This window comes from Dasypus novemcinctus, chromosome 11, assembly GCF_030445035.2.
Source record: "Dasypus novemcinctus isolate mDasNov1 chromosome 11, mDasNov1.1.hap2, whole genome shotgun sequence".
Lineage (NCBI taxonomy): Eukaryota > Metazoa > Chordata > Mammalia > Cingulata > Dasypodidae > Dasypus > Dasypus novemcinctus.
This window is the reverse complement of record NC_080683.1, coordinates 93,411,537-93,437,294: the sequence shown is the minus strand read 5'-3', so window position 1 is coordinate 93,437,294 and position 25,758 is coordinate 93,411,537. Positions and strand designations below refer to the sequence as shown.

At 39.4% G+C, this 25,758-nt stretch overlaps 1 protein-coding gene across 3 annotated transcripts in view; it reads right to left on the bottom strand.

Moving 5' to 3' along the window:
* Positions 1–25,758, bottom strand: part of DSE (dermatan sulfate epimerase) — a 203,291-nt gene that overhangs the window by 46,212 nt on the left and 131,321 nt on the right. For all 3 annotated transcript variants that reach the window (XM_058307318.2, XM_071218634.1, XM_004471213.5), the window contains one exon: positions 2,498–2,966. In XM_058307318.2, coding sequence (XP_058163301.1) covers positions 2,498–2,966 — 469 coding nt within the window. The remainder of the gene's footprint in view (positions 1–2,497; positions 2,967–25,758) is intronic.

Below are 25,758 nucleotides of genomic sequence, written 5' to 3'. Positions count from 1 at the left end.
ATTATATATGTGAATGTGGTTAATAAGGAAAATTCTAGGTCAGGGATTCTTAAAACTTTTTTGTTCCATGGACTCCTCTGCATCAGGTGAAAATCTCAGGCCCCTTACTAAGTCCACACTATACTGTGCATTATTTAATAAATATATCACACCTGCACCAACATGTCCCAACAAAAATAATGTTTTTTTGAATTTCAATTCAAATTCACAGACCCCTTAATAACCCCTGTACTTGGCTGTATATATGCTATTAGAATAAAAATTAAGAGGGGGTGGGGTATATGGGAACCGCTTATATTTTTTAATGTAACATTTTTTATGATCTATGTATCTTTAAAAAAAGATAATTAAAAATAAATTTTAAAAATTAAAATTAAAAGAAAAAAAGTAATACGTTCAACCACAAATCTAAGTGAGAATTTTAAAATCCAGGGATTGGAATTTTTTAGAAGTTACAATTTCTACAAAGCATTAAAAAGAATTATATAACAACAGTCTTTATCAAGACAAAATGTTCAAGTAGCTCAATTTTTTATGACAAAATCATTTCCGGAAATAGAAACTAGATGTAAAAGTAAATCCTCAATTTCTGACCTTCAGCTTCCTGGAGGTAGAGAGAAAGAAGTTAACTGCTTAGCTCTTCTAAGTCGAAGATTGGCTTTTTGGGTTACTGGGTAATGACGTAGAGTTATACTTAGTTTTATTAATACTTAGTTTTATTAATACTGTCAAGAGTAAAGTACTAGTCCTCTAAAAAATTTCTACACATTTCCGATAATCAGTAGGTCTGAACTTGTAGCAACTATGTCAAAATTATCGTTTTAATTTGAAATTATTTTCCTTCTACATGGAAGGGTCCTAGTGCTCTCTTAGGACAACATGCATTCTAGCTGGTATTTATACACGTGAATGTTATACTATAATAATAAAACTGCATGAATCTTGTGCAAATCTTTTACCATTATTGTATTTATAGTTACTCTTTCATGAAATGAAATAAATGACTTTTAACAATAACTATTTCTCTAGAACATTTTCATCAATATCTTAATCTCTCAAAATCCACGTATTTATTTATCTAAAACAAAAAGAACCTTAGAAGTTACCCTTATAGACAACAAAAGATTTTTTATAAATAATGTAAACATGGTTGCCATTTTTAACTAATTGATTCCACAATATCAAGTGAGTTATTATATTTGATAATTTAACCTTGCAGTTCAAATATCAAATAAATTTCCTTACATCTTTTCTTTCTTAGTGTCAGGAGCAGAATACAATCAGGTTAGTTTGAGTCAAAGTCAGAAACAACTACCTACATGACTAAAAACTTAAATAAACCAAAGTAAAAAGGTTCTTTTCAACCTTAAAATATTATAACCTTCAAAATGACTTATGTATAACTAAAACAATAAGCCTTAAAAAATCAACTCTGCTATGTATGTATTGGAAATTCTTCCCATTCTTTTCATTCTTTTTCATTAAGAAATTCCAGAAAATCCTTGAAATTCTATAAGCACACAGCATTCTTAACCACACTGACAGAAATTTACTGGGAAGCTTGCCTGCCACCACTCTTCACCCCTGTGACAGCTATGAGACATAATTCATCACAGCACTAAATACATCCACTGATTTTCTAAGCCTTAAAAAATGAAGTTATATCCACTGATTTTCTAAGCCTTAAAAAATGAAGTCTCCTCAGCCCTTTAAGTCACATTTACTTCACTTTCATATACTTCGCAATTTTTTTTCAGCACAAGTGAACCATGAATGTGTATTAAACACATTTCAAGTGCAAGCCTCCTTGTTTAGCCAATTCATTCCCTATAATTTTTTTGGAAGCAGGTGGAGGCATAATTATGAAACAAAATAAACTTAAGGTAATCAAAAAGGGACAGGAAGTTTGTTCTCGAATCTTCAACTTCTGAAAGTAAATTATTACATAATCAACAGGCTTCCTGCCACAATTATCCTACAAGGTGGTTTTGCTACAAGTTGAGGCAATTTGCTGGCTAATGGATAAGATCTTATTTATAAATTGCTAGTCAATCCCACCACACTGACCTTTCACTCCTCAATGTCATAAAATGCAAATAAGTCCTCATTGCCTGAAATCTTGCTGGCAAAAGCTTTCAGCTACTTTGGGATCAAACAAAACCTAACACTAGAGGATGGTAATATATACTTATTAAACAAGGGGGAAAGAATGCTCAGCAATCCAGATGGTATGCTGTTTACTAAGTTCATCAAATTATTTTTTCTTTGGTTAGAGTGTATTTAAATATTTGCCTTCTAACTTTAAACAAGGAAGTAACTAGGTCTTCTGAAACTCCGGACCTCTCATATGCCCCTGTCAAGTGAAATAACAAGTAACCTTCCCTGCCACCCCCCACAGAACCAAGTATCTGACAAATCTGAGATTTCATCTGACCACGGATTTGTTTCTTTAAATTATAGAGGTTAATACAGTAAGAAGAAAAAGACAAAAATCTACCAACTAGGCTGCGCCGCCATCCTCTCCATGTAGTCTTTGGCCATGTCTCGGGCTTCAATATTCTCAGGATACAGCACACAGAACATTGCCAGCGCACCCAAGTTGTTCCCATAGATTTCATTCCAGCGGGCGCTGTACTCCTTGGGATCCCAGGGAGGCAGGTACTCCAAGGGGCTGGACAGCATGGTGTGCACGGCCTCGGTGAGCCGCGCGGCGATGTGCTCGTGCGTGCCGGCGGCGCGGACCTGGAGCTCCGCCACCTCCGCCCTGGAGAAGTACAGCATCGGGTGGCTGTCATAGTTGGCATTGGTGAAAGGAATCATGACTTCCGGGTTCTCGTCGGTGACGTAGGCTGACACAAAGCCAAAGAGATATATGAAAAACACACTGGGGGCCCCCCGTGTGTGAGTCCTCATCGTGGCATCCGATCTCCAAATCTCCAAGGCAGCCAAACCATCTTCGAAAGATCCTGTTGGAGAGAAAAGCAGAGAAGGATACGTCAGCCAAGGAAGCGTGGCATAGTAAGAAAAATAGTAGGTGGCACCTAGTTTTCATTACAAAAACTGGTATTACTGGAAAAAAATTCAATACTGAAAAAGCTTATGAATTTAGATATGAATGTGATGAAAACTTGATCTAGGAAGAAACAGCACTTGAGAAAACTTTCTAAAACCTAATACATTCTTATTTTTATCAAAGTAAACATGACCCATCAGATTTGTATTCACTGTGGGAAACAGACCTTTACATTTAGGGAAACAATGTAATATTTGCTCAAGTAGGGAACAAAATCTCTCCTTGGCATTCTTCTCACATTTTGTCATGCAAAAAATTTAGATTTTATATATTTTTAGAGATTAATACATAGACCACAATAACCAAAAGCATGTGGTCAAATGTCTTCTGGGAATCTAAATTGACATTATGGGAAATAAAAGGAAAATCCTGTATTTCTTAATGTTAACTCCTTCACCCTAACTTCTGCCATCTTCCTTACACTGCACATTCTGTACAAAGAATTAGGAGTAATACATCTATAAGAATATAAGTGGATACAATATCAAGGATACAGTTAAGTGTCCCCTTTGTGGGATCAGAAGGTGAGGGCAGAGAAGACAAAGGCAGGGTGAGCATCTGCCATGCCCATACACACACACTCTGGGTGGACATCAGCAAATGTGCAAAAACTAGACAGGAGGCCACGAGACCAGAAACACTTTGACATGTCTTCATTCAGAAAGTAAAACCCTAGAAGTAAAATGCTAAAACAATATATGTTCATTTTCCTCTTATTATTTGATACTACTGTCTATTTTTCCCTTTTGCATAAGGCTTTCTGGTGTCTTCCAGCAAGTCAGAAACTTAAGCCAAATTCACAGATTTTCTTAACAACTTGACTTTCCTAAAAATCCCTTTTTCAGTGACAGATTTGCTCAAAGTTTAAAAGAACATCTTCCAAATGTAGGAACATTGGGGGAAAAAAAACACCCCAGCCTAGTCTGTGTCCCACATCTGGGATAAAGCAGGCATAAAGTCCCCCAGAGGAAAGTCAGGAAATTCTTAAAATTCTTAAGAGGGGAAAGGTTATAGGAAACAGACCAGAAAAAGACAGTTTTATGTAAATAATGAACAGTAGTTTTCAGTTATTAAAGGGAGAAAATGATGGTGAAAATCAACCACCCAAGATGAACACAAACGATTTTCCCAAGGAAGCACTGCCTGGTCACATTCAGAAGGAAGGAAACCAAGCATGTAACATATACTACAGATCAATCCACATTCTCACCTTGCTGTTTCCAGAGTAAGACAACATGGTATCACTGGAGGAAATTACCTTGAATTCTGGTATTCTTTGTATTTCTAAATGTGCTATAGACTAGATTATAAGAAACTCCATGGTAGTGGTTTGGTAAAGCATTTTTAATTTATTGCAAAAGCAGAACTTGTGATGGGTAAAAAAAAAATAATTTAGCCATGCTAAATAAAACGTGTAAAGTAGAAATCACTTTTGGACTCTACTAGTATTTTGTTTAGCAACCAAATCTTGCAGGCGGCTGGCTGGATCCTTCCAGGTCAGAGACCTGGCCAAAAGAAATAAGTCTTCTGCGGTTCCGTCTGAGGAGAGGTGTGGTCTCTGGCAACAGGGACATGGCTGGGATCGAAGTAATGCTCAGTTCCCCCAGAGGGTTCTTTCTTGCCCTTTTTTCAGAGAACAATACTGCTACCAATGTGTTTATTAAAAATGTCTACATAGATATAAACACAAAATAAATTCCCGAAAGTCTGCGATTGGTTGCAGTCTTCATCAATGCAATCAGCACTAGCCTTGTGGGGGTTTTAGGTGCACGAGGTAAGGACAGGCTGGAATTTTCTCCTTCAAATGCCCCACACAGACATGGGGTTGAAGATCTCTTCTCTCAACTACTGGTTTCTGAATGTGTGGGTGTGCAAGTTACGGGTGGGTAGCAGGGTGGCTTGGGTCTTGGGGGGATGGGTGAGAGGATGTGTGTAGAGTGGAATTTCTCCATCTGTTCAGAGATTCCCTAAAAGTCGCTAAGTCTGCTGTTTTTAATTCTCCTTCTCCTCCCCTGAGCATATCATATCCCCCTCCTACCCAGAACCGGAGTCTCTGAGATTTAGCTGCTCCAGAGGGGCCCTCTCACCACAGGGTCTACATACCTACCCTGAGAAAACTCCTGCTATGACCCCAGCCACTTCGGCCCCATTGCTTCCAGGCATGTAGGACAGACCTGAGTATACTTAGGAAGAGGGGCTTCCAAAGCACAGAACCTCATTAACTCGTTTGGGGAGGGACGCCTTCTCACTGTGCCAAATATTACTGACGGTTCCCTGGCTTGCTGTGAGTTAATCCCACATTTAAAACATTAATTCTTTTTGGAATGCTATGGGGGCCAGAGCAGAACCTAAAGAAATTCTATGGAGTAATTATCTATGAAGACTGCCTGAGAGAAAGGGCCACAGCTCTTAAGGAAGCACACATTGCCTGCTGCCTGCCTTATGTTCCACTCAACATGCCCAGCCTCCCACTGCTCTTTCAGCTACTAAAGTCTTTATTGATACACCTAGAGAGTTAATGACTCTGTGTCTGCCACACAGCTTGACCTTAGATGTTTTCAGGCATTTACATCATGCCTCACAGAAGACAGAAACCAGAGCTTCATCTTTGCATTGCAGGGCTTAGCACTGTGCCTGGCATATAAAAGAGGGTTCATGAAAGTTGTATAAACTGAACTACACTCTTGGGCTTGGAGCTGGTAGAGTAGATCTCATCACTCAATTGAGCAAGGAAAAACTGTTCCCCTTATTGGACAAGTGTGAGATTTTCCAGGAAAAAAAAAATGTTCTAGGAAACTAATGGGGGAAAATACAAAGTCTAGGAATTCATAGAGCCTAAAAATTATTCAGTAGTTTTTTAAAAAAAAGAAATAAAAGAAATTTAAACTTTGATGACTAATCGAATTTGCTTTCACCCGAGAAACTAAAAGGAGACCTAATTCCATCCATCATCTTAAACCTGTCTAGAAAATTCCACTGATAAACCCCTTTTTCAGTCTTTGGAATTTCCCCTTGACTCCTCACATTTGGCACTGTATATTCCCACTCTGTAAAGAGAGGAGTTAAAGTTAGATGAAAGGAATATTTAGATAATTTTAGATGGTGAGTTTTTATGCTAATTTTATGTACTTATTTAAATGTGCATTATGAAAAACTCTAACTAGTGTATCAAACTTGAGATTTCAAAAGATATACAAAGTTCCTTTTAAAATTCATTGCCGGGAAGCGACTTGGCCCAGTGGACAGGGTGTTCTCCAACCACATGGAAAGTCCGTGGTTTAGGCCCGGGACCTCCTTGACCCGTGTGGAGCTGGCCCATGCGCAGTGCTGATGTGCACAAGGAGTGCCGTGCCACGTAGGGGTGTCCCCCGCATAGGGGAGCTCCACGTGCAAGGAGTGCGCCCTGTAAGGAGAGCCGCCCAGCGCGAAAGAAAGTGCAGCCTGCCCAGGAATGGCGCTGCACACACGGAGAGCTGACACAACAAGATGACGCAACAAAAAAGAAACATGTTCCTGTGCCGCTGACAACAGAAGCGGACAAAGAAGACGCAGCAAATAGACAGAGAGAACAGACAAACGGGGTGGGGGGGGAAGGGGAGAGAAATAAATAAATCTTTAAAAAAATAAAAAATAAAAAAATAAAATTCATTGCCGTTTACAAGTTTAGGTATTGACGGTAGGTTGAGGTATGAGAGTCCTGTATGGTGTTACGCATATTTGTTTTGTAAGTTCACAAGAATTACTATACATTTATTGTTCATATATGTTTATGTGTAAGTGATATACTTCAATAAATTTTAAAAAAAGAAAAGGTAAGTTTAAGAACACATAAAGGTGATAAAGGATATGGCAAAAAATTGCTGAAAGTGGTGTGTGAATGATTAAAATTTGAGAAATGCTGAAAATGCTGAGTAAAACAATAGTTGTTAAAGGCTGTGAGTTTAAAAAATAAATAAATAAAATAAAGGCTGTGAGTTTACCAAGAACACACACATACATATGTATGCACCTTGGAGAAAAAAATACAGATGTTGGTGAATGATCTTTCAAACCATTCTCCCCTTACCTCTTTGTGTTCCAGAAATAGCAGGGTACTGCCAGATGCCTTAAATCTTTACATTGCACTTGACCCAGTTCATGAGCATTGCATTTTCAATTTGGTAAACTTGCAGAATACCCTCAGCAGCTGACTCTACTAATACATAGCTTATTCAGAATTCAACTTTCAGGATTTCTGAATGACCTTACTGAGCCTCGCTTCCCATGAAATTCTTTCATTCCACGTCTCTTCCACTGTAGTATGCTTATTTTCACAAATCCAGTTTTCCTTCCCATACTTTGTCTCATTCTACACAGCTCAGATAATGTAAGATTCCTAAAAGTGTCATTTAAGAATCACTCTGTTACCATAAAATAATTCTGATGCCAATTTGATCATCTCTCTGCCTGCAAACCCCCTACCTATCTGCAGTGCTCTGAGTTTGGCATGATGCTCTGAAGAAGCTAAATGACATAAAAAGGATTTAATGAGCTGTCTGAATTCTAATCATCTTAAACAGGCCCTTACAAAGCAACAGTAAGACCCAAATTATTTTGCTTTAATTCTGGTTCCAATAATCAGTGCAGCTATTATGATTATTGACATATCAGACATACTTTGTTTCCATCATCCTAAGGTGTCTGTTTTGTTTTGTTGTATATTTAACTTTTTACTTTACAATAATAAAGTGGCAAAACAGTAATTTGCTCCATATTAGAACCAGACTCAGAGACAGAACCAGACCGAAATCTCCTAAATCCTGAGCCAACCTTCTTCCCTCTAACTAAACCGGGTTTTAACAATGTTCAACCACCTTAAGGTTTCCATTTTTGCCATCCTTAGACAAAGAAAGCACAGAAAGAGTATGCTGAGAAGGAAAAGATTTGAAAACGAGTGTTAGTTTCAAAAATGATGTGAGTTTCCAAATGGTCTGGGACTGTTTATAGAATGAAACATATGGTAGAACAAAAGTTCTTTCAATTCCTCAGGCTTTAGAAAATATAGAAAATGTAAGTATGGAAGAGAGAAATTACCCTGCAGAAAGTAAAACATGCCCCCAATTAAGATGGATTAAAAACACTCTTGTAATATGTGTCAAATCTAAGAAGCACAGCATAATGATTAACAATATGGGGCATGAAGCTGGGCATATGTGTAAATCCCAACTCTGCTGTCTACTAGCTTTGATCAACTGACTTAAACTCTCAAAGCCTCATACATAAAATGTACCTACTTCATACGGTGATTAAATATATATGATGCCCTTAGCCTATAAGTTGACATAAAGTAAGAGCTCAGTGAATATTTGCTAATTTTAATAAAAGGGAAGACATAATCAGACATGCAAGATTACATTCACTTATCCATAATCCATTAATTATTTTATTTGAAAGAAACTCTGTCTTCATACTTCACAGGCAAGAGAATGAGAATCAGAGATGTTAACCGAGTAGGACAAGCTCATGCAGTTTGCTAGAGATGCAGGTGAAGCTTAAACCCATGACTCTTCTGCACCATCATCCATTAGTCAGTGGAAAGGAAACCATATGACCCTAGAAAATTATCAAGTGTATTTTTGGGGTTTCCCCTCAATGAAAAAAAAAATTAGACTATTATCTGAGAAAACATATGGTTTGGTTATTTTGCAATCAGTACCTAAAAATTATACTCTCTGATGTAAAAAAGCCTGTGGTTTCAAGGCAAAAATAAAAATGTTTAAAACCAAGAACTCTTTTTTTTTATTTTATTTCTCTCCTCTTCCTGCCCTCCCCCCCCAATTTGTAGGTTCTCTGTGTCTATTTTGCTGCATGTTCTTCTTTGTCCAATTCTGTTGTCAGGGGCATGGAAATCTGTGTTTCTTTTTGTTGCGTCATCTTGTTGTATCAGCTCTCCGTGTTTGCGTCGCCATTCTTGGGCAGGCTGCACTTACTTTCGCGCTGGGCGGCTCTCCTTATGGGGTGCACTCCTTGCGCGTGCGGCTCCCTTATGTGGGAGACACCCCTGCGTGGCATGGCACTCCTTGTGAGCATCAGCACCATGCGTGGGCCAGCTCCACAAGGGTCAAGGAGGCCCAGGGTTTGAACCCCGGACCTCCCATGTAGTAGACGGACGCCCTAACCACTGGGCCAAGTCCGCTTCCCACCAAGAACTCTTAATCAAAATGAAAGTTCCTTTTACTGAGGGCTTATTGTTCCCTTTTTAAAGAGTGAAATGAAAAGTACCCCACAAAAGTCATTTTCCAAAAATTCCGCCATATTAAATGACAGCATATGGAACCGCCAAGAATGCACACATACTACTAAAGGAGTAATTATAACCCTGAGCCCACACAGCAAAACCACACTGAGTATAATAATGGCATTCACCACATTCACACACAACATTCAAGAAACTTCAGGTTACGTTTGTAAATTAAGTACAGCTCCGTGCAGTAAAGAACATTCCTGTCAATGTCCCCTGGAAACTTTTCATGAAGATCCCAAATTTTCTAATAAAGTAATCTGAACCCCACTTTCTTTCCACACAATGAGAATTGTACAACTTCATAACATGAGAAACATAATCGAAGTTATGTTTAAAAGAACCACAGAAAATTTCTGATGTCCAATCTGAAAGGTTCCCTCTTTGATTCACCAGAGACCACCTGAAAGGGTAATTTAGTGGCTACCAAATTGAATGCATAGTTCAGTAGCAGAATTTTTCCTAATGTACATTCCCACAAAGTTACCACTAAGATACAGCTTTGTTGTCCTTTGGAATGGAGAAAAGTAAAATCTGCACCATTTTCATGGAAACAAAGAGAAAGCAAGGTGGAGATATACTTAGGCACTGATAAGACTACTGGAGAATTTGATTTTGGTTTCAAAGAGGCTAAAAGAGTTATTATAAAAGTTATACTTTCTAAGATAAGCTATAAATAAATTCTAGTTTATCCAGCAGTCTAACAATTGTACATTTTTTGGGTGGTACTACTTTATGACACTGTTAATTGATTTTCTTAATAATGTTCTTAGAATACAATCTCTTAAAGTACTTTCAGAATTTCTTATTCTAATATTCTCAGAATCGTTCAGCATTGAATACTCAAAGTAAGCATAGTTCTTGTAATCTGAATCCTTGAAAAGTAGCCTTTATACTTATTATGTTTTGCAATGCATTGTTACCCAGAATTGGATTATCAATTCCCTACGGACGCTGAAGATAAGAATTTCTTGTAAATATCAATTAATTAATTTAACTATTTACTGAGCAGCTATTAAATCCATGTTAGGCACTGAAATTACAAAGTGAACAAGAAAAACCACATTCAGATCTAAATCCTGTAGTGAATCTAAGAAACGTGTTAGTTTTAAGGTTTAGGTTAAAGTGTTTTTTAACTTCATTCTAAATTTAGTTTGTACTCTTAAAATATTTCCTAGAGGGAAATGGATGTGGCTCAACCAATTGGGGTCCCATCTACCATACAGGAGGTCCAGGGTTCAATGCCCAGGGCCTCCTAGTGAGGGCAAGTTGGGCCATGTGGTGAGCTGGCCCACGCACAGGAATGCTGCCCAGCACGGCTGACGCAGAGCTAAGCAGCAAGATGACACAACAAGAGACACAGAGGAGAGAAAATAAAAAGACCTTGCAGAACAGGGAGTTGAGGTGGTACAAGGGAATAATCGCCTTTCTCCCATTCCAGAAGATCCCAGGATGAGTTCCTGGAGCCACCTAATGAGAATACAAGCAGACAAAGAACACATACCGAATGGACAGAGAGAGCAGACAACGGGGGGAACAGGGGAGGAGAAATAAATAAAATTAAATATTAAAAAAATTTATATATATTTCCAAGAATTTGTATCACACCGTTTGACAATAAAGATTAATAGCATCATCCCCCTTTTTCTAAAGCAATTCAGTTAGCCCATTGTGCCTGGCCCCAGAAGAAAATTTGCAATCTCTTATTAAAAAATTTCTCTAAAAGAGTAAGTAACCAAAGGTTTTCTGCAAGGGTCTGAAGGACCAGCTTCAGCTTTGTGGCTTAAGCATGAGAACACACTTTTGTGGGATCACTGGCTTAAAATAGTACAGAAAAGAAGATGAATAAAGATAAGGAAGCCAAAAGCTAAACTCCAACTTCATACAGTTTTAAAAAACAGTTAAACTAAACCATGATGTGCTCATGAAAACTAAAATAAAATTTCTCTCTCTGCCATGGATTCATGAAACAGATCAGTGAGGTGATTAAGGGGCTGGCACAGGGTGCCTTTCAGTGCCTTGTTTCACCACTGTATGACTTTGGACAAGCTAATTATCTAAACTTATGGCTTCATTTAAAATGAAGATAAACACATAGGCTAGTTGGGACACTAAATGAGACAACACCCATAAAACACATAGCACTTTACAGTTAGGGTCCAAAAATAAAATTCTGGTTATTAGTATTCATCTCAGTGTTAGTAGTTGAGAGTCAAGCTGAAGCCACACTACCTGGTTTGAATCCCAGGGCTGCCACATCCTGAGCTATGACTGTTTCCTCCTCTGTAAAATGGGGAAAAAACACTAGTATCTTCCTCACAGGGTGGCTGAGATTAAGTTAGCTACTCCAGTTCCAAGAATTTAGAAAGTGCTCAATGAATGCAGGCAGTTACCATCTTTTCAATGAGAAGAGCAAGGTCAGCCCAACTGGGAGGAAGTGCCCCAGGACACCAGGAGGTCTCGCTCACAAAACTATCACTCGAAGAAGAAAGTTATTTTAAAAATAGGTACAATGCACTGTTTATTCATAACCTTCAGATACTGCAAGAGGCTAAAAATATCAAATATTTTGACAAATGTGAAATATTTGATGCCAAGAGATTTCTCCTTTGTCCTGCTTAACTGCACACTTAAAACTTTCAGGCTACATATTCCAAGAAACTGAATCCATCTCAGGGGGAAAGTTTCAAACCTAATACTATTTCTTCATCAGAATCCTGAAGTATGTATATAAATAAAACTTAACTGATACACCATACTGATATTTAAGTGCTGACACAGTCAAAAAACATACCAAATGCAGAAACATCAGTCCTGATAAAATTTAAAAGATGAAAAAATTACTTCTGAATTTAAATATAATTTTTTAAAAATCTGATGTTTGATCAAAACATATTTCCATCTCCCACAAATGCTAGCATATATTAACTTTCAGGTGGTAATTTAACTCCTTGAATTTGTGGATGAAATGATTTTTAATTCACTATCACCAATTCCCCCACTTCCCCCTTGATTTTTAGGTTAAGTGACTTCTCACCAGTCAATTAAAGCAGCTCGGTCAAGGTCTCCATCTGAGACTTCAGTGACCTCAGTGAGTATATACTGGAATTAGTGCTTCTCATCCAAGGTCCGTCAAAGTCAAAATGGAAAATAAGCAAAGCTCTGAAGTAAAGAAAAATGTTGTAAATTGTATTTTAAAGCATTGGGAACAATTTGGTTATAATCCAATAATTAAAAGGAACAAAATTCTTGTGCAAAACTGCATGGTCACAGTGCAAATTAGAGTAATTAGAAATAGGCTTCAAAGAGATCTTTTGACTATGTTATTTTAGAGCTAAACTTATTTTGTAAGAGAATGAAAATTATAAGTAATATCAGTGAGTTGTATGTGTCCAACTCTCTATTTGTGTCTGCCTATTTGCTCTGCGTTTATCTTCATGTATCAGGATGGTAATATCAAATTAACAAATGAAAATTCTTAAAAGAGCTCTATTCAAATTGTTAAAAATTAAATATGTGGTTATATATGTAAATGAATATTCCTGGAGCCCAAATTAGGCTCAGGAGGAGGAAAGGTCATATTCAGGAAAGGCAAAAAGATTTTCCTAAGCTCTTTGACTACCCAGCCCCCAGGTCTTTCTCTTTGCAAGAGCTATGAGGATGGGGCTAGGTGTGACAGTGTGACAGATTAAAACTATCTTCTAGGCCAGGGACCGAGGGGGGGGGGCCAGGATTAAGAATCAGTTTGCCCTCTAATTCCCCAATTTAAACATTTTAACCTCCTTAAAACAAGGGTGGTTAATAATCCTGTTACCAAATTTCAGTAAGTAAAGAAAGTCCTTGAAAGCAATGGAAATATCTTTTCTAAACTATAATTAAAACAAATTAAACAATTATAATACATTCCAGAACCTAGCCATCAGTATGCTATTAAAACTATTCACAGTTTTAGGATTTTATTAAAGAGAAGAGGTTTAGCCTCCTGTAAAGGAAGTAAAAAGAACATTCCTTGCATAAACTATAATTGTTTCAATTTTATTTAGCTTCGGTGTTATCTCCTTAGGTTTACTGAATACCAAATAAACAAATTAACATTATATGTATTAAATCTTAAAGGTAATGAAAACTGCAAGTTCATGTTTAATGAAATTAGGATAAAGGTAAATTTAACTGGTTGCTAACTGTAATTTAATAAGCTTATTTAAAGGTAAAATAACTAGTCTATGTAGTTATGGTTAATTTTGAGGAGTTTATGAAAAGCATCTTCTAAACTGAAGCATTTCAATGGCTAATTCCAGGAAGCCATTATTAATAAGAAACATAATTGATATTAATAACAAAAAGTAACTTAATAACAGGGAAACCTGTCAGAGGCCAACTCAATCTGCATATTAAAGTGGTGGTAAGGAAAGATAATCTTGATTCCATTGCGACTCTTAGATTTTCATAAAATAATGAAGAAAGTAGTTTTTCCTGTACAGATAAGGTAAAATACCTGTTAACATAATCATGGTAAAGGATTAAAAGTAAAAAGCAAATACTGAAATAGTTAAGTTCATTTGATAAGTCATACATTGCTTTGAAAGTATTTAGAAAGTATAGGAAAATTAAAAGAGATAGACTTCAGTATCATCAAACTCTCTTGTGTATTCAAGCACCAATACCCTGCATGATGCCACTTCATTTGAGTTATTTGCTAGGTTGGTCACTTCAGCAGTTTGGTATTGTTTAGGAATTCCAACAATAGATATTGGATTGTGTCTGTAAACTGGTCTGTTCCTCGGGGCATATTAGATTGTACTACATTCAGAGGCTTCATTTTCACTTGATTATATTATAATTACGGCTTTGATTGGACTACCTCAATAGGATATTGAGTCCCTGCTCCCATGGTAGGCAGGGACTTGCAGAGGAAACCACACCACAGAAGAGACAGTGGGAGTTTTGATGCTGGAGCCCAGGGAAGTAAACACAGGAGAAGAATACAGAGGAATACAGATGGCTCCACAGACACGGCAGAGGCCCCAGGAAGAGAGAGAGCTTGATAATCTACAGTTGACCTTATGGAAAGAACAGAGCAGCTGAGCATGGAAAGAATCAAGCCCCAGGGAGACAGATAAAGTCTTATGCCAGCCAAGAGCAGAGATGGGAAGAAGCTAGGACCATGGAGCCTTAGGAGAAAGAGGAAGACTGAACCCTTGCAGAGACCGGCAGCCATCTTTCTCCAACATGTGGCAACAGACTTTGGTGAAGGAAGTACTTATGCTTTATGGCCTAGTAACTGTAAGCTTCTACCCCAAATAAATACCCTTTATAAAACCCAACAAATTTCTGGTACTTTGCATAAGCATCCCTTTGGCTGACTAATATAGTCACTAACCCCTAAAACAATAAAAATATCTATAACTCTCAACATGCTCTTAAAGTTTCAGACTCCTGCAGCAGCTGGCAATGGTTCGATATGGCCAGATGTACAACAGACATTGCCTCCAGACTGGCTCTGTTTCATAGTGCCAAAGGATGCTATGCACCAGGCTGGTGAAATACTGCAGCCTACCTTCCTAGCTTCTCTCTAGGATCAACTGTGCTGTAGTATGCTGTCTGTGTGAAGGACACACCAAGTCAAGCAACAATTACCAGAGAAATATGAGTAGAACTTAAACAAGCACAATTGGAATTATGGCCTATTCCCATGGACAGATAACATGTATGACATTGCAAACTGGAACTTAGATCTATTAACTGCAGCTCAAAGAGGAACTTGTGGGAAACGGACTTTGGCCCAGTGGTTAGGGCGTCCGTCTACCATATGGGAGGTCCGCGGTTCAAACCCCGGGCCTCCTTGACCCATGTGGAGCTGGCCCATGTGCAGTGCTGATGCACGCAAGAAGTGCCGTGCCACGCAAGGGTGTCCCCCGCATGGGGGAGCCCCATGCGCAAGGAGTGCGCCCGTGAGGAGAGCCGCCCAGCGTGAAAAGAAGGTGCAGCCTGCCCAGGAATGGCGCCGCCCACACTTCCCGTGCCGCTGACGACAACAGAAGCGGACAAAGAAACAAGACGCAGCAAATAGACACCAAGAACAGACAACCAGGGGAGGGGGGGGAATTAAAATAAATAAATCTTAAAAAAAAAAAAAAAAAAAAGAGGAACTTGTGCATCAATTAGTATTAAGTACTGTACCTATATTCCTGATGATTATAATGATATTTTCTGTTCTAAGTCATATGCAGAGAGATACTGAACATGTTAAAAGCCCTGATAAATTTAATTCATTTTCTAAGATAAAGGAATGACTCTCTTAAGTACTGTCTTTATTTTGCTTGCCATATGCTTGTCTTGTTGTTGCCTATAATGTCTTTGTGAGTTTATGTCTAGGGCAGTGCCTCTTTTCATATCTCTCCTAGCTGTCCTAAGCATAACCACTGCTGTGGGAACTGGAGTTGACAGTTTATACCCAAACCCAGAGATATCTACCACAGTCTCTCCCTAGAGTTAACCAACAGCATAACAGAACTCAAGGAAGAATGCTGTTTCCCATCAACTTGGGAGGATGCAGCCTCTGAAGGCACCTGGACTTTCTCACTCACATGGTCCAGTATATCACAGCTGGCCCCTTTTCAGGTCTGCTTATCACCATCCTCTTTATCCTTTTAGCAGGGCCATGCATCTTCAAAATTCTAATTAACCTTATTTCTTGCAGAATCAATGCCTTATTAGTCATGTGGGGATTTCTTCCAGTTCCAACCAGGGTGTCAGACCCATCTCCCCTCAACTGCAATAGAATAGCCAAAGGGCTTTGCACCTTGTCAGGTAGGGCCTATTCCCCCTAACCAGCAGGAAGTAGCTACAGAAGAATAATCAGCACCCTTTAGCACCCCTTAAGAATAAGGGTGTAAATTCTCTTAGGCTGGAATTGAGGCAGGTTAGTATAGGGAAAGGAAAGACTTGGGTCACAGCTGAAGACCTGGCAGACAACATGGCCATGAGACCCCTCCCAGAAACCTCGTGAGAGTATCCCATGAGACACCGGAATGAGAATCTCATTGGGAAGGAGAAGGAAAAGCCTGTATACCCTCAAAAGGCCTCACCATTGGCCCCTGAGAATTGGCAGGTAGGGCAACCAATCTGAACAGCAAACAGCTGGGACCCTGACCCCAACATTATGAAAGGGGAGAAAGAAAGACTTTAAAAACTGCTTACCTAGGGTCCCACATGTGCAACTCACCCTATACCATGTCCCTGGTCCATGCCTTGGCATGGACTGTGTACTTTTCTCATTTTCTTGTTTCTTAATAAACTCTTTACTCCCTTTCCTACCCTGTGATGTATTCTTTTTTATGCAACACAAGCCAAAAACCTAGAAGCCCAGAACTAGAGCCATCTGGTAACACTATCCTTTTTAATTTCCAAGCCTGGGAGACAGAATTTTAAACCAAACTTACATCTCCCCTATCATTCCATACCCAGCCCATCCCCCATTGTTTCCTAGACCGGTTTTGAATCAGTCTAATTCAGTCAAGGTTAGAAGACCCTGGGGATAGGATAGGCTATAGAAAGATTGTGGAGGGATTCAGGACAACCTTTTTAGATTTTTTTTCCTTTAGTTTCTTTAGTCAAAATTTTTATATATCTTTTCATCCTGTTTGGCTTTCCTAATTTGGGCTCCAGGAGTATTCATTTACATATAGAAGTGCTTATTTAACTTTTTAGCAATTTGAAAAGAGCTCTTTTAAGAATTTTCATGTGTTAATTTGACATTACCATCCAAAGTTACAGAAAATATATATTGAACAGTTATATATATATATACACACATACATACATACATACACACACATACACATATACATATATTTGCTACAGGAAAACTATTTCCTGCTTTTTCATAGGCTCGTGGCTAAGATTTTCCTGTCTTTCAAAATCCAGCCTAAAGGGCTACATATAGGAAAGCTAGTAAAATTAGAATTTCCCATTTTAAAGAATTTCAATAACCAGTAACCAATTAGGAAAACTTGAGCAGTATAAATGCAGTTAAATACTAATTTAGCAGTTTAGACAGACACTGAACATTTACTATACCTAAGCAGCACACACCATTTCATGAACAGACACCTAGCACTTCCTATATTCTGGAGTACTTTCTCAGGAGTGTATTTAACAGGCAAATTCAAAGTTCAGGAGTATATCCAACCAACAGACTTAAGCGTCAGGAGTATATCCAAAAGACATACTCAAGGTTCAGGAGTACAGTTAATGGACAGACTTAAGATGGGGACTTGAACCCCAAAAGAATATTACCTCCAAAAGACCAGAAAAGGTAGAGATGTCAGAGAAAGAGGAATCATTCTGGAAGGAGTTTAAAGGGGCTCAAACTGCTGAACTAACTTCCAGATGCACTTCTACCTTGCTGACCTACTCACCCAGACAGATGTCCAGATTCAGGGGAGGAACTTTTTCTCCCTTTGAAGCTTTAAAGCACGTTTAGGGCCTGGAGTGCCAGCAAGGTAGGAAAACCTGACTGTCGAGCTTTTAGACCAAGAGGGTCTAGTGTCTGCAGAAAGCTCAATTACGTGCTTAGCTCTCACTGCAGCCCCAGAACCGCCGGCGGTTGGACTCGTTCAGAGACCCCTTTGTCCATAGTCCAATCTAGGTTGCCAAACTGATACTGGGCAAAAACAGGTTCTTTTCTCCCAATGCGTCTTTTTTTTTTTTAAAAAGATTTATTTATTTTAATTCCGCCCCCTCCCCCAGCTGTCTTTCTCTGTGTCTATTTGCTGCATCTTGTTTCTTTTGTCTGCTTCTGTTGTCGTCAGCAGCATGGGAAGTGTGGGCAGCGCCATTCCTGGGCAGGCTGCACTTTCTTTCGTGCTGGGCGGCTCTCCTTATGGGGTGCACTCCTTGCGCATGCAGCTCCCTTACGCGGGGAACACCCCTGCGTGGGGGGGCACTCCTTGCGCGCATCAGCACTGCGCATGGGCCGGCTCCACACGGGTCAAGGAGGCCCGGGATATGAACCATGGACCTGCCATGTGGTAGACGGACGCCCTCACCACTGGGCCAAGTCCGTTTCCCCAAAGCGTCTTTAAAGCCAATTCCTGAGACACTGGGTTTCCATGACAGAAAGAGGTTTACTGGTTGCACAAGCAAGGGAGCACAGAGGCCTCATGGTCCAAAACTGCCTCCGGTAGTTTTGTTTTGACTTAAACAGATGACGAAAGTAAGGTTTAGAATGGCTAATAACTTATCCAGTGTCATTCTGAGTGGTCAGGGTTATTTTTTACTCCAGGTCTGTCTGATATGAGAATCAATATTTTGACCACCTGCCTCACTTTCTCTCCCAGTGAGCAGCCTCCAATACCTAAATCCAGGGACTTAGGAGGAGGCTGTGGCTGCGAGCTGGATGTAAACGGTTCTGACTCTGCATCTCCTGTGCTCAACGCCACCCCCATGCCTTCTCTATAACAGCTGCCCAGGGTGCTCACCTGAATCCACTGGGATAAACTCCAGGGACATCTACTGCTACATCATCTTTCAGTCAAAACATTCTTAACCTCCTCCTCACTGTTCGGAGAACCAGTATTTTCCCAAACTGATCATCTGCAAGTCATCCTCAATTCCATCATTAAGATTTTTTCACCAAAGATATATATTTTCCCCCCTAGGCAGCATTCATTACTCTTCATTTTTACACAGATTACTGACCGAGAATAGAATGTTACCATTTCGTTCTAGGATTCAACATCAACTTCCAAGTTATGATTTTGGACCTTTTTCCTGACTCCAAACAGTACCACACATACCTAGAGGTCAGCTACTCTGTTCTTCTAGCTTTGGTGGGATGGGTCATTACATGAATTATAGATTTTTAGAAAAGTACCACAAAACATATCTAAACTCTTATGTAACCAACTCTGGTTCATTCACTTAATGAATTTAGCTAATCCCTCTGGAAACTGTATGTTTTAGGTCTGTCTTTATATCATCATTGCCTCCAGAAGCAGAATTTATCCTATAGGTTTACTCTCTAATGATAATGAACTAAGAGGGCCCCTTCTCTTCTTTTTAGACCAATCACGTAAGTTCATGTTAGAATGATGATAGTCTTGTCAGAATACTTTGTCCCAGTAAGAAGGAAAATAAAACCTTTGTGGTAATTGAAGCTGTAGGAGCCCCAGAAAAACATATTCTTAACTTTAACCCATTCCTGTGGGTGTGAACCCTTTGTAAGTAGGACTTTTTGATGAGGCTACTTCAGTTAAGGTGTGACTCAGCTCGGTCAGGATGGGTCTTATCCTCTTACTGGAGTCCTTTATAAGAGAATGAAATTTAGAGAGAGAGAGAAAAGCCACAGAAGCAAGAAGCTGAAATCAATGAAACCCAGAAAAAAAAGAGAGACTTTCCATCTCAACTTCAGTCAGCCAGCTTCTCTTGGGCAATTCATCGAAAACTTCCATTGGAGTTCACAGATTGCGGTCTGTCCTGCAGAATTTAGACTTACCCATCCCCACACTCAAGATTGAGGCAATTCTTATAAAAATCTCATAATATTTACAGATATCTCTTGTTGGTTCTATTTCCTGAGAATCCTGACTAATACAACCTTGAAATACTTTTTATCAAAACTTTCTCTTTACTCAACTTTCATTATTTTTCTCTGACTTCTACCTAGAAAGAAACATTCAGTTTGAGAATGTTAACTGTCAAAGCAAAGAACATAGCAGAATACACTGGGCCTACAGATTGTTCAAAATCTTTCAAAACTGTCTAAAAATGAAATATATAAATGTTAAGCCAAAGGTTTAAAAGAATTTAGGAAAGTATTTTCCTGAGATTAAATTTACAATTTCAGTTCATTTAATCAAAATGAAAATTTTATTTATTGGAAGTTATACCTGGAGTGATGTTTTTATCACTATACATGAAGTCCTTTTTCATTCCTTGCATAGATGCGAACATTCCTCCATTTTTTTCAGCCCTCAAACACTAAGGATAAAATTTACTCTTTTTGCTGCCTTTCACATCCTCAAACATTTCTGCATATTCTTTTAAAACTTCTCATTTTTGCCCACAGAGCATAGTCTTTTGGCATCGAAATCCCGAGTACTTTCCAAATTTCTCTTATGAATCATAAACTCAGAATGCCACAGACTCGGTCTGTAAAACAATGATATACAGATGTAATTGACCAAAAGACGCAGGCACTGCCTTCTCAGACTTTCCCATCTCAGTTACCGGCAACCAATCCGTCATAATTCAGGCCCGAACTCCCTCCGTCCAAATCTATTTGCTCCAAATCATCGGCAACTGCTGTTGGCTCTCTCCTCAACATACATCCAGAATCCAGCCACGTCCACCACCCCTGGAGAGGCCTCACCACTCACTAGCTGCCCTTGTGCCTGTCTGTGGCCTCCCAGCCTCCAGCCTTCGCTCCCTAAGGTCATTCTCAACACAGGAGTCCGACTGATACTGCTCCATTATAATTCAGAGCACATCAATGCTCTGTTTAGAAACCTCCAAGGGCTTCCCATGGCATCCAGAGTTGAGAGTCCGGACAGCAGCTCACAGGCCCTGCAGGGTCCGGCCTCTCTGCCCTGAGTCCCGCCGCTCCTCTCTCGTTCCTTCCAGCCATTTCCTGTACACTGCAAGTGGGCTCCTTCCCTGGAGCTCGTGTACTTGCTATTGCTTCTACTTGGAATGCTTTTCCCCAGTCGTCCCCAGAGCCTGCTCCTCACCCCCTTCAAGTGTCCCACTGTCAGGGAGGCTTGTCCTGATCATCTCTTATATCCTCCTTGAGCCCCACAATCTCCATTCCCTATAATTCCTTCATGGCCCTTAGGACCTTCTAATCCATTAAATAATTAACTCATTTCTTTTGTTTGCCAGCCTCACTCCCTGCTCGAGAACAGAAGCTCAATGAGGGCAGGGATTTTTTTTTTTTGCTCTTTGCTTCCTGTTATATCCCCAGCACCTGGAATAGTGTTTAGCACTTAGTACACACTCAGGAAATATTTACCGAATGGATGAATTTAATTCATGTGTCAAGGCACTCAGAGATAAACCACATATATAATTATATAGCTACATAAATGTAACTAAATGAATAGAAGTAATAAAACCCCTTGTGTACCAGGACAAACCATTTGGAAATAAAATGTGCCACAATGTCTGATCCTTTCAAGGTCACTGGGGTGATGATCAGAGCTGGCTGAGAAGGCCCTACACCCACTGCCCTTCAGCCCTCCCTTAGGCACCAGGCTCCCACTCCAGTTTCTGCAAGCTGCTGGCTGCTTTTACTCCCAACCTCGCCTTGACCCTGTGGCCTGGCCCATTGCTGGTCACAGTTCACTCCCCAGTACCTCTGGCTGTACACTGACATTCCATCGGGGGCTTTCATAGTTGTTCTCTGGGTCTTTTTTGAAATGCTACCTCAAAACCTTCAGGCCATTTTGCCTGGGGTTACACAAATGAGCCAGGCTTTTCTGCTGCAGGATGACTGTTCCAACGCTAAAATGTTTTATTTAGGTTGCCATGTTTTGACATTTAAAGAGATTCCCCCCTGTAAGCCCTCACACTTTTAATCATATTCCCAAGAATTATTAGTAATATTATTTAATGGTTTGGTATAAGGGCTGTATTAGTGCTATCATTTGCAAATTAGAAAAAAAAAAACAACTTTCTTCATTAGTTACAACATCTGTACTACTAACAGTTCTTTTCTCCAGAGAATTCAAAACAATAAAAATGTTCCCTAGTGAATTATTTCTTCTATACCTGTATCATTCCTGTTTTGCTTTTGTTTTGTTTGCTTAAAAAACTTATTATGGTATTTCTAGATCTATCTATAAAGTCGGGAAACAATTCACATTATGCAGACCAGGAGGATAATTTCTGAACTGACAGCCACTGATCCACAGGGTAAAAACTGCTCCTGCAGAAATATTCCAACTCGGAGCCTGAAATATGGCCAGATATTTTATGCTTGTATGAGTTTGTATGTGCAAGGCCACAAATGTTTAACTCATCATTACCTGCCCTTTATCTATTTCAAGCCATTCCTTTATCACCCCTACCAATGCCCCATTACATCCACCATTCAATTTCTGCCACTTTCCTGAAGACCTTCAGTTACTCGGTACTCCTACTCTACCCAATCTACCCTCCTTAGATGCTTCCTGCCCGTCCTTCCCAACATTCTAGATATGCTCCCACTCTATAGTCTCCATTTCTACAGGCAGTAGAACGCAGACCTAGTTCATTATAAATTCACATTACCCAACTTCTCTCAGCTGCATACCTGCCTGCTTATGCTTCTCCAACTGACTCCCCAATAAAATCTTCACCATCAACACTTCAGTTTTGCATCTCTCCAAAAGCATTCTGTTATTTTATCGCCTTTAGGGTGGAACAATCATGTATCATCTAATTTACAGGGAAGACAAATTATCCTTTATAATTGCAATGTCTCTAAATTTATCTTCTTACCCTTATCTCCAACCCCAAATAGAAAGACTGCACAGAGTGCCATGACAGAGAGAAGGAAGGCAGAAGATCCTTTCAGGAGAGGGGGAGCGCCCCAATGTCCCAAGGCCTTCCTGTCACATCCATCAGAGAGAAGGAAGGCAGAAGATCCTTTCAGGAGAGGGGGAGCGCCCCAATGTCCCAAGGCCTCCCTGTCACATCCATCGCTGTGGCTATGCAGGGAATGGCGCAGGTCCAGGTATACGGGCCACAAAAGAGCCAAGGACAGCTCATTAATGGTTTCTCAAATAAATGTAACAAATTGACTCCCTCTTCTACAATTCTTTTGGCACCTTAAGGCCATAATGTGGTATACTTAAACTGACTCTGGAGTCCTAGCTTTGTAGTTTTCTCATTTCTAAAAAGAGATTGTAATTCTGTACTATCTCCTCCAAGGCCCACTATAAACAATATGTTTACGGCACTTGCCAAGTGCCAGGCATTGTGCTTCACATGGGTTAACTCACATAACTCACCTCACTCTCTCAGGATGTAGATACTACTATCATCCCCTTTTCACAGATGAGGAGACTGAGGCAACAGACTGATTGATATGCCAAAGGTCACGCAGAAAGTGAAGGAGCCAGGAAATAAACCGAGGCAGTCTGATCAAAACTACCCACAAAAGAACTATCTTTAAACCATAAAGTTCCTCAAGGTTAAAGAAATCCCCATCGTCATACCACTTTCCTATTCAAGAATTTCTATTTCTTACAGCAACACGACCTTCTAATGTGAGAGCTTCCAAAATCCAGCTCTGGCCTACCTTTCCAATCTTATCACTCATTTTCTTACTACATAAACTTCTCCTTTCACAATGAGCTGCTCACCCTTGGTTGAGCACAACTCACATTTGCCCTTTCCTTTTCATGGGGTTCATTTTAATAGTGAAAATCTTAGAATTTTATCTTATGGGGCTCCTTCTCTCTACCTGCCCCACTCTCAGTCTTGCAACATTTCTCCTTCAAAAAATACATTCTTTATGAAGTCTTCCCCGACAACTCCATCCATAAATGTCCCCTTCTCCCATGAACCCGTCTATAAATTATTCAATGTTCTCTGAGAATTCAGGGATGGTGCCAGCCATGAAGATGCTTATACCATCTTACAAAATAGCAGAAAAAATAAGATGCTTACACAAACCACTAAAATAAAAAGGCAGTACATTTCCATGAATGACAAAGTAGTAATGAGATTTACAGAAACAAGTTAAGCCTTCTGACTGGGGTGAATAAGGAAGGTTGTATCATGGAGGTGGTATCTGAACTGGGCCTTAAAAAGCAGTCAGTAAGAATGTTTATAGCTTTAACTTTCTCTACTACAAATTTAGTACTAATTATATATTATCATATAGATACGTACATGTATATGCACATGCACAACATACATTTTAAGGTTTATCTTATCTTCCTTTCTCAGTTATTGTTTCAGTCCTCTCTGGATCTGAAAGGGAGTTGAGGTAGATCTCCCTTATTGGGTTATTAGCTACTGGGATGCAGGGGTCTTGGATTTCTTTGTCTCTCCTATAAGCCAAGAATGACCAATTCATGTGCAGTACAGGCCTTCAAAAAACACTTGTGGAAAACAAAGAATATATGAAGCAGAGGAAGAAAGGAAAGAGAATGTCATAAAAGGAGATACGTGAATTTCCAGGATTTTTCCAAGTTCTCCTCAACCTGCAGACGCTCCATTTCTCTGCTCACTCCCCTTCCTGGGCCTCTGCCCCACCAGCCACCCAGTCTACAAAACCCCCTGTCCTCCCTCTTCCTCATAAAATACTCTAAGGTAATTCTTCCCTCCCAGCTGAGTATTCTCTGTCCAAGTAACCCTCCCAGATCTCACCCTTCCTGTAATATCACTGTATGAATTTGCCTCCCTTCGGGCCCGTAAATGCTCTCATAAAGTTTCATATTTAGTTATCCTTCTCCAACCAGATTTTCTAGCTCCTCAAAGCTGGAGACCATGTCCTATTTATTTTGCATGCTTTCTTCTCTCCACCCAGAATTACCTTCAAACACAGAGTACTTGGCAATACTTGCAGAATGACTAAATCCTTTCAGTATGTCTATCGCTAAAGTATAATGTTCTTTTATTTGACATTCCAGGTTCAAAAGTATATTGGAAAAAGTTATATGTCAAAGCATTCATTCCCAAGTAACCCAGATTTATCCCTTCTAAAATGTGCAATCACTGAGCCAAACTTCAGTGGCTTCAACAAGAAAAAAATATAAGTACACAAAGAAGGATCTGTAATATAATCACTCTAACACTCTTAGTTCAATTCAACTTCTTTAGGCATTGGCTTTATCATTTTACGGCAATTTAGTAGTATAAATACTGCCACACATATTTTCACCAAGAAAAAGATTCTGTTAGTTGTCTAACTTAATCTAAAACTTGCATGAAGAAATTTAATATGTTGAGGTGAAACTGAACTTTTGAAGTTCCCACAGCACACACTCAAATTCAAATTTTATCTGGAATAATTCTACGCAAGTCACGTTACATCTAAAAATTTTTAGACTAAAAATTTTAATGATGAAAATATTAAGCACCCTAAAATAGCACGTGGATAACAGGATGAATCTGTTCCTTACTGGTTTCCTTAAGAGAAAAAGATGGATCTTCACAATTTCGCACCAGCATTTAAGAAAGGATCATTTAAATGGTTGTGTAACAGCAACAGATAAATTCTTATTTTGCTCCTTACAACCCGGGGTTCTCATTAGTACACAAGAGGATCTAACTAATTCGTGACTTAGAAAATAAGAACAAAGAAAATAACCCTGCAACAAAAGGGGCCAGCAAAAGTCACTCTAACCCAAGAGAACCTTGCAGGATTTTCAGTGTTTCCAAGAATTCAGAGTTTCTTTTTGAAAATTTCCAT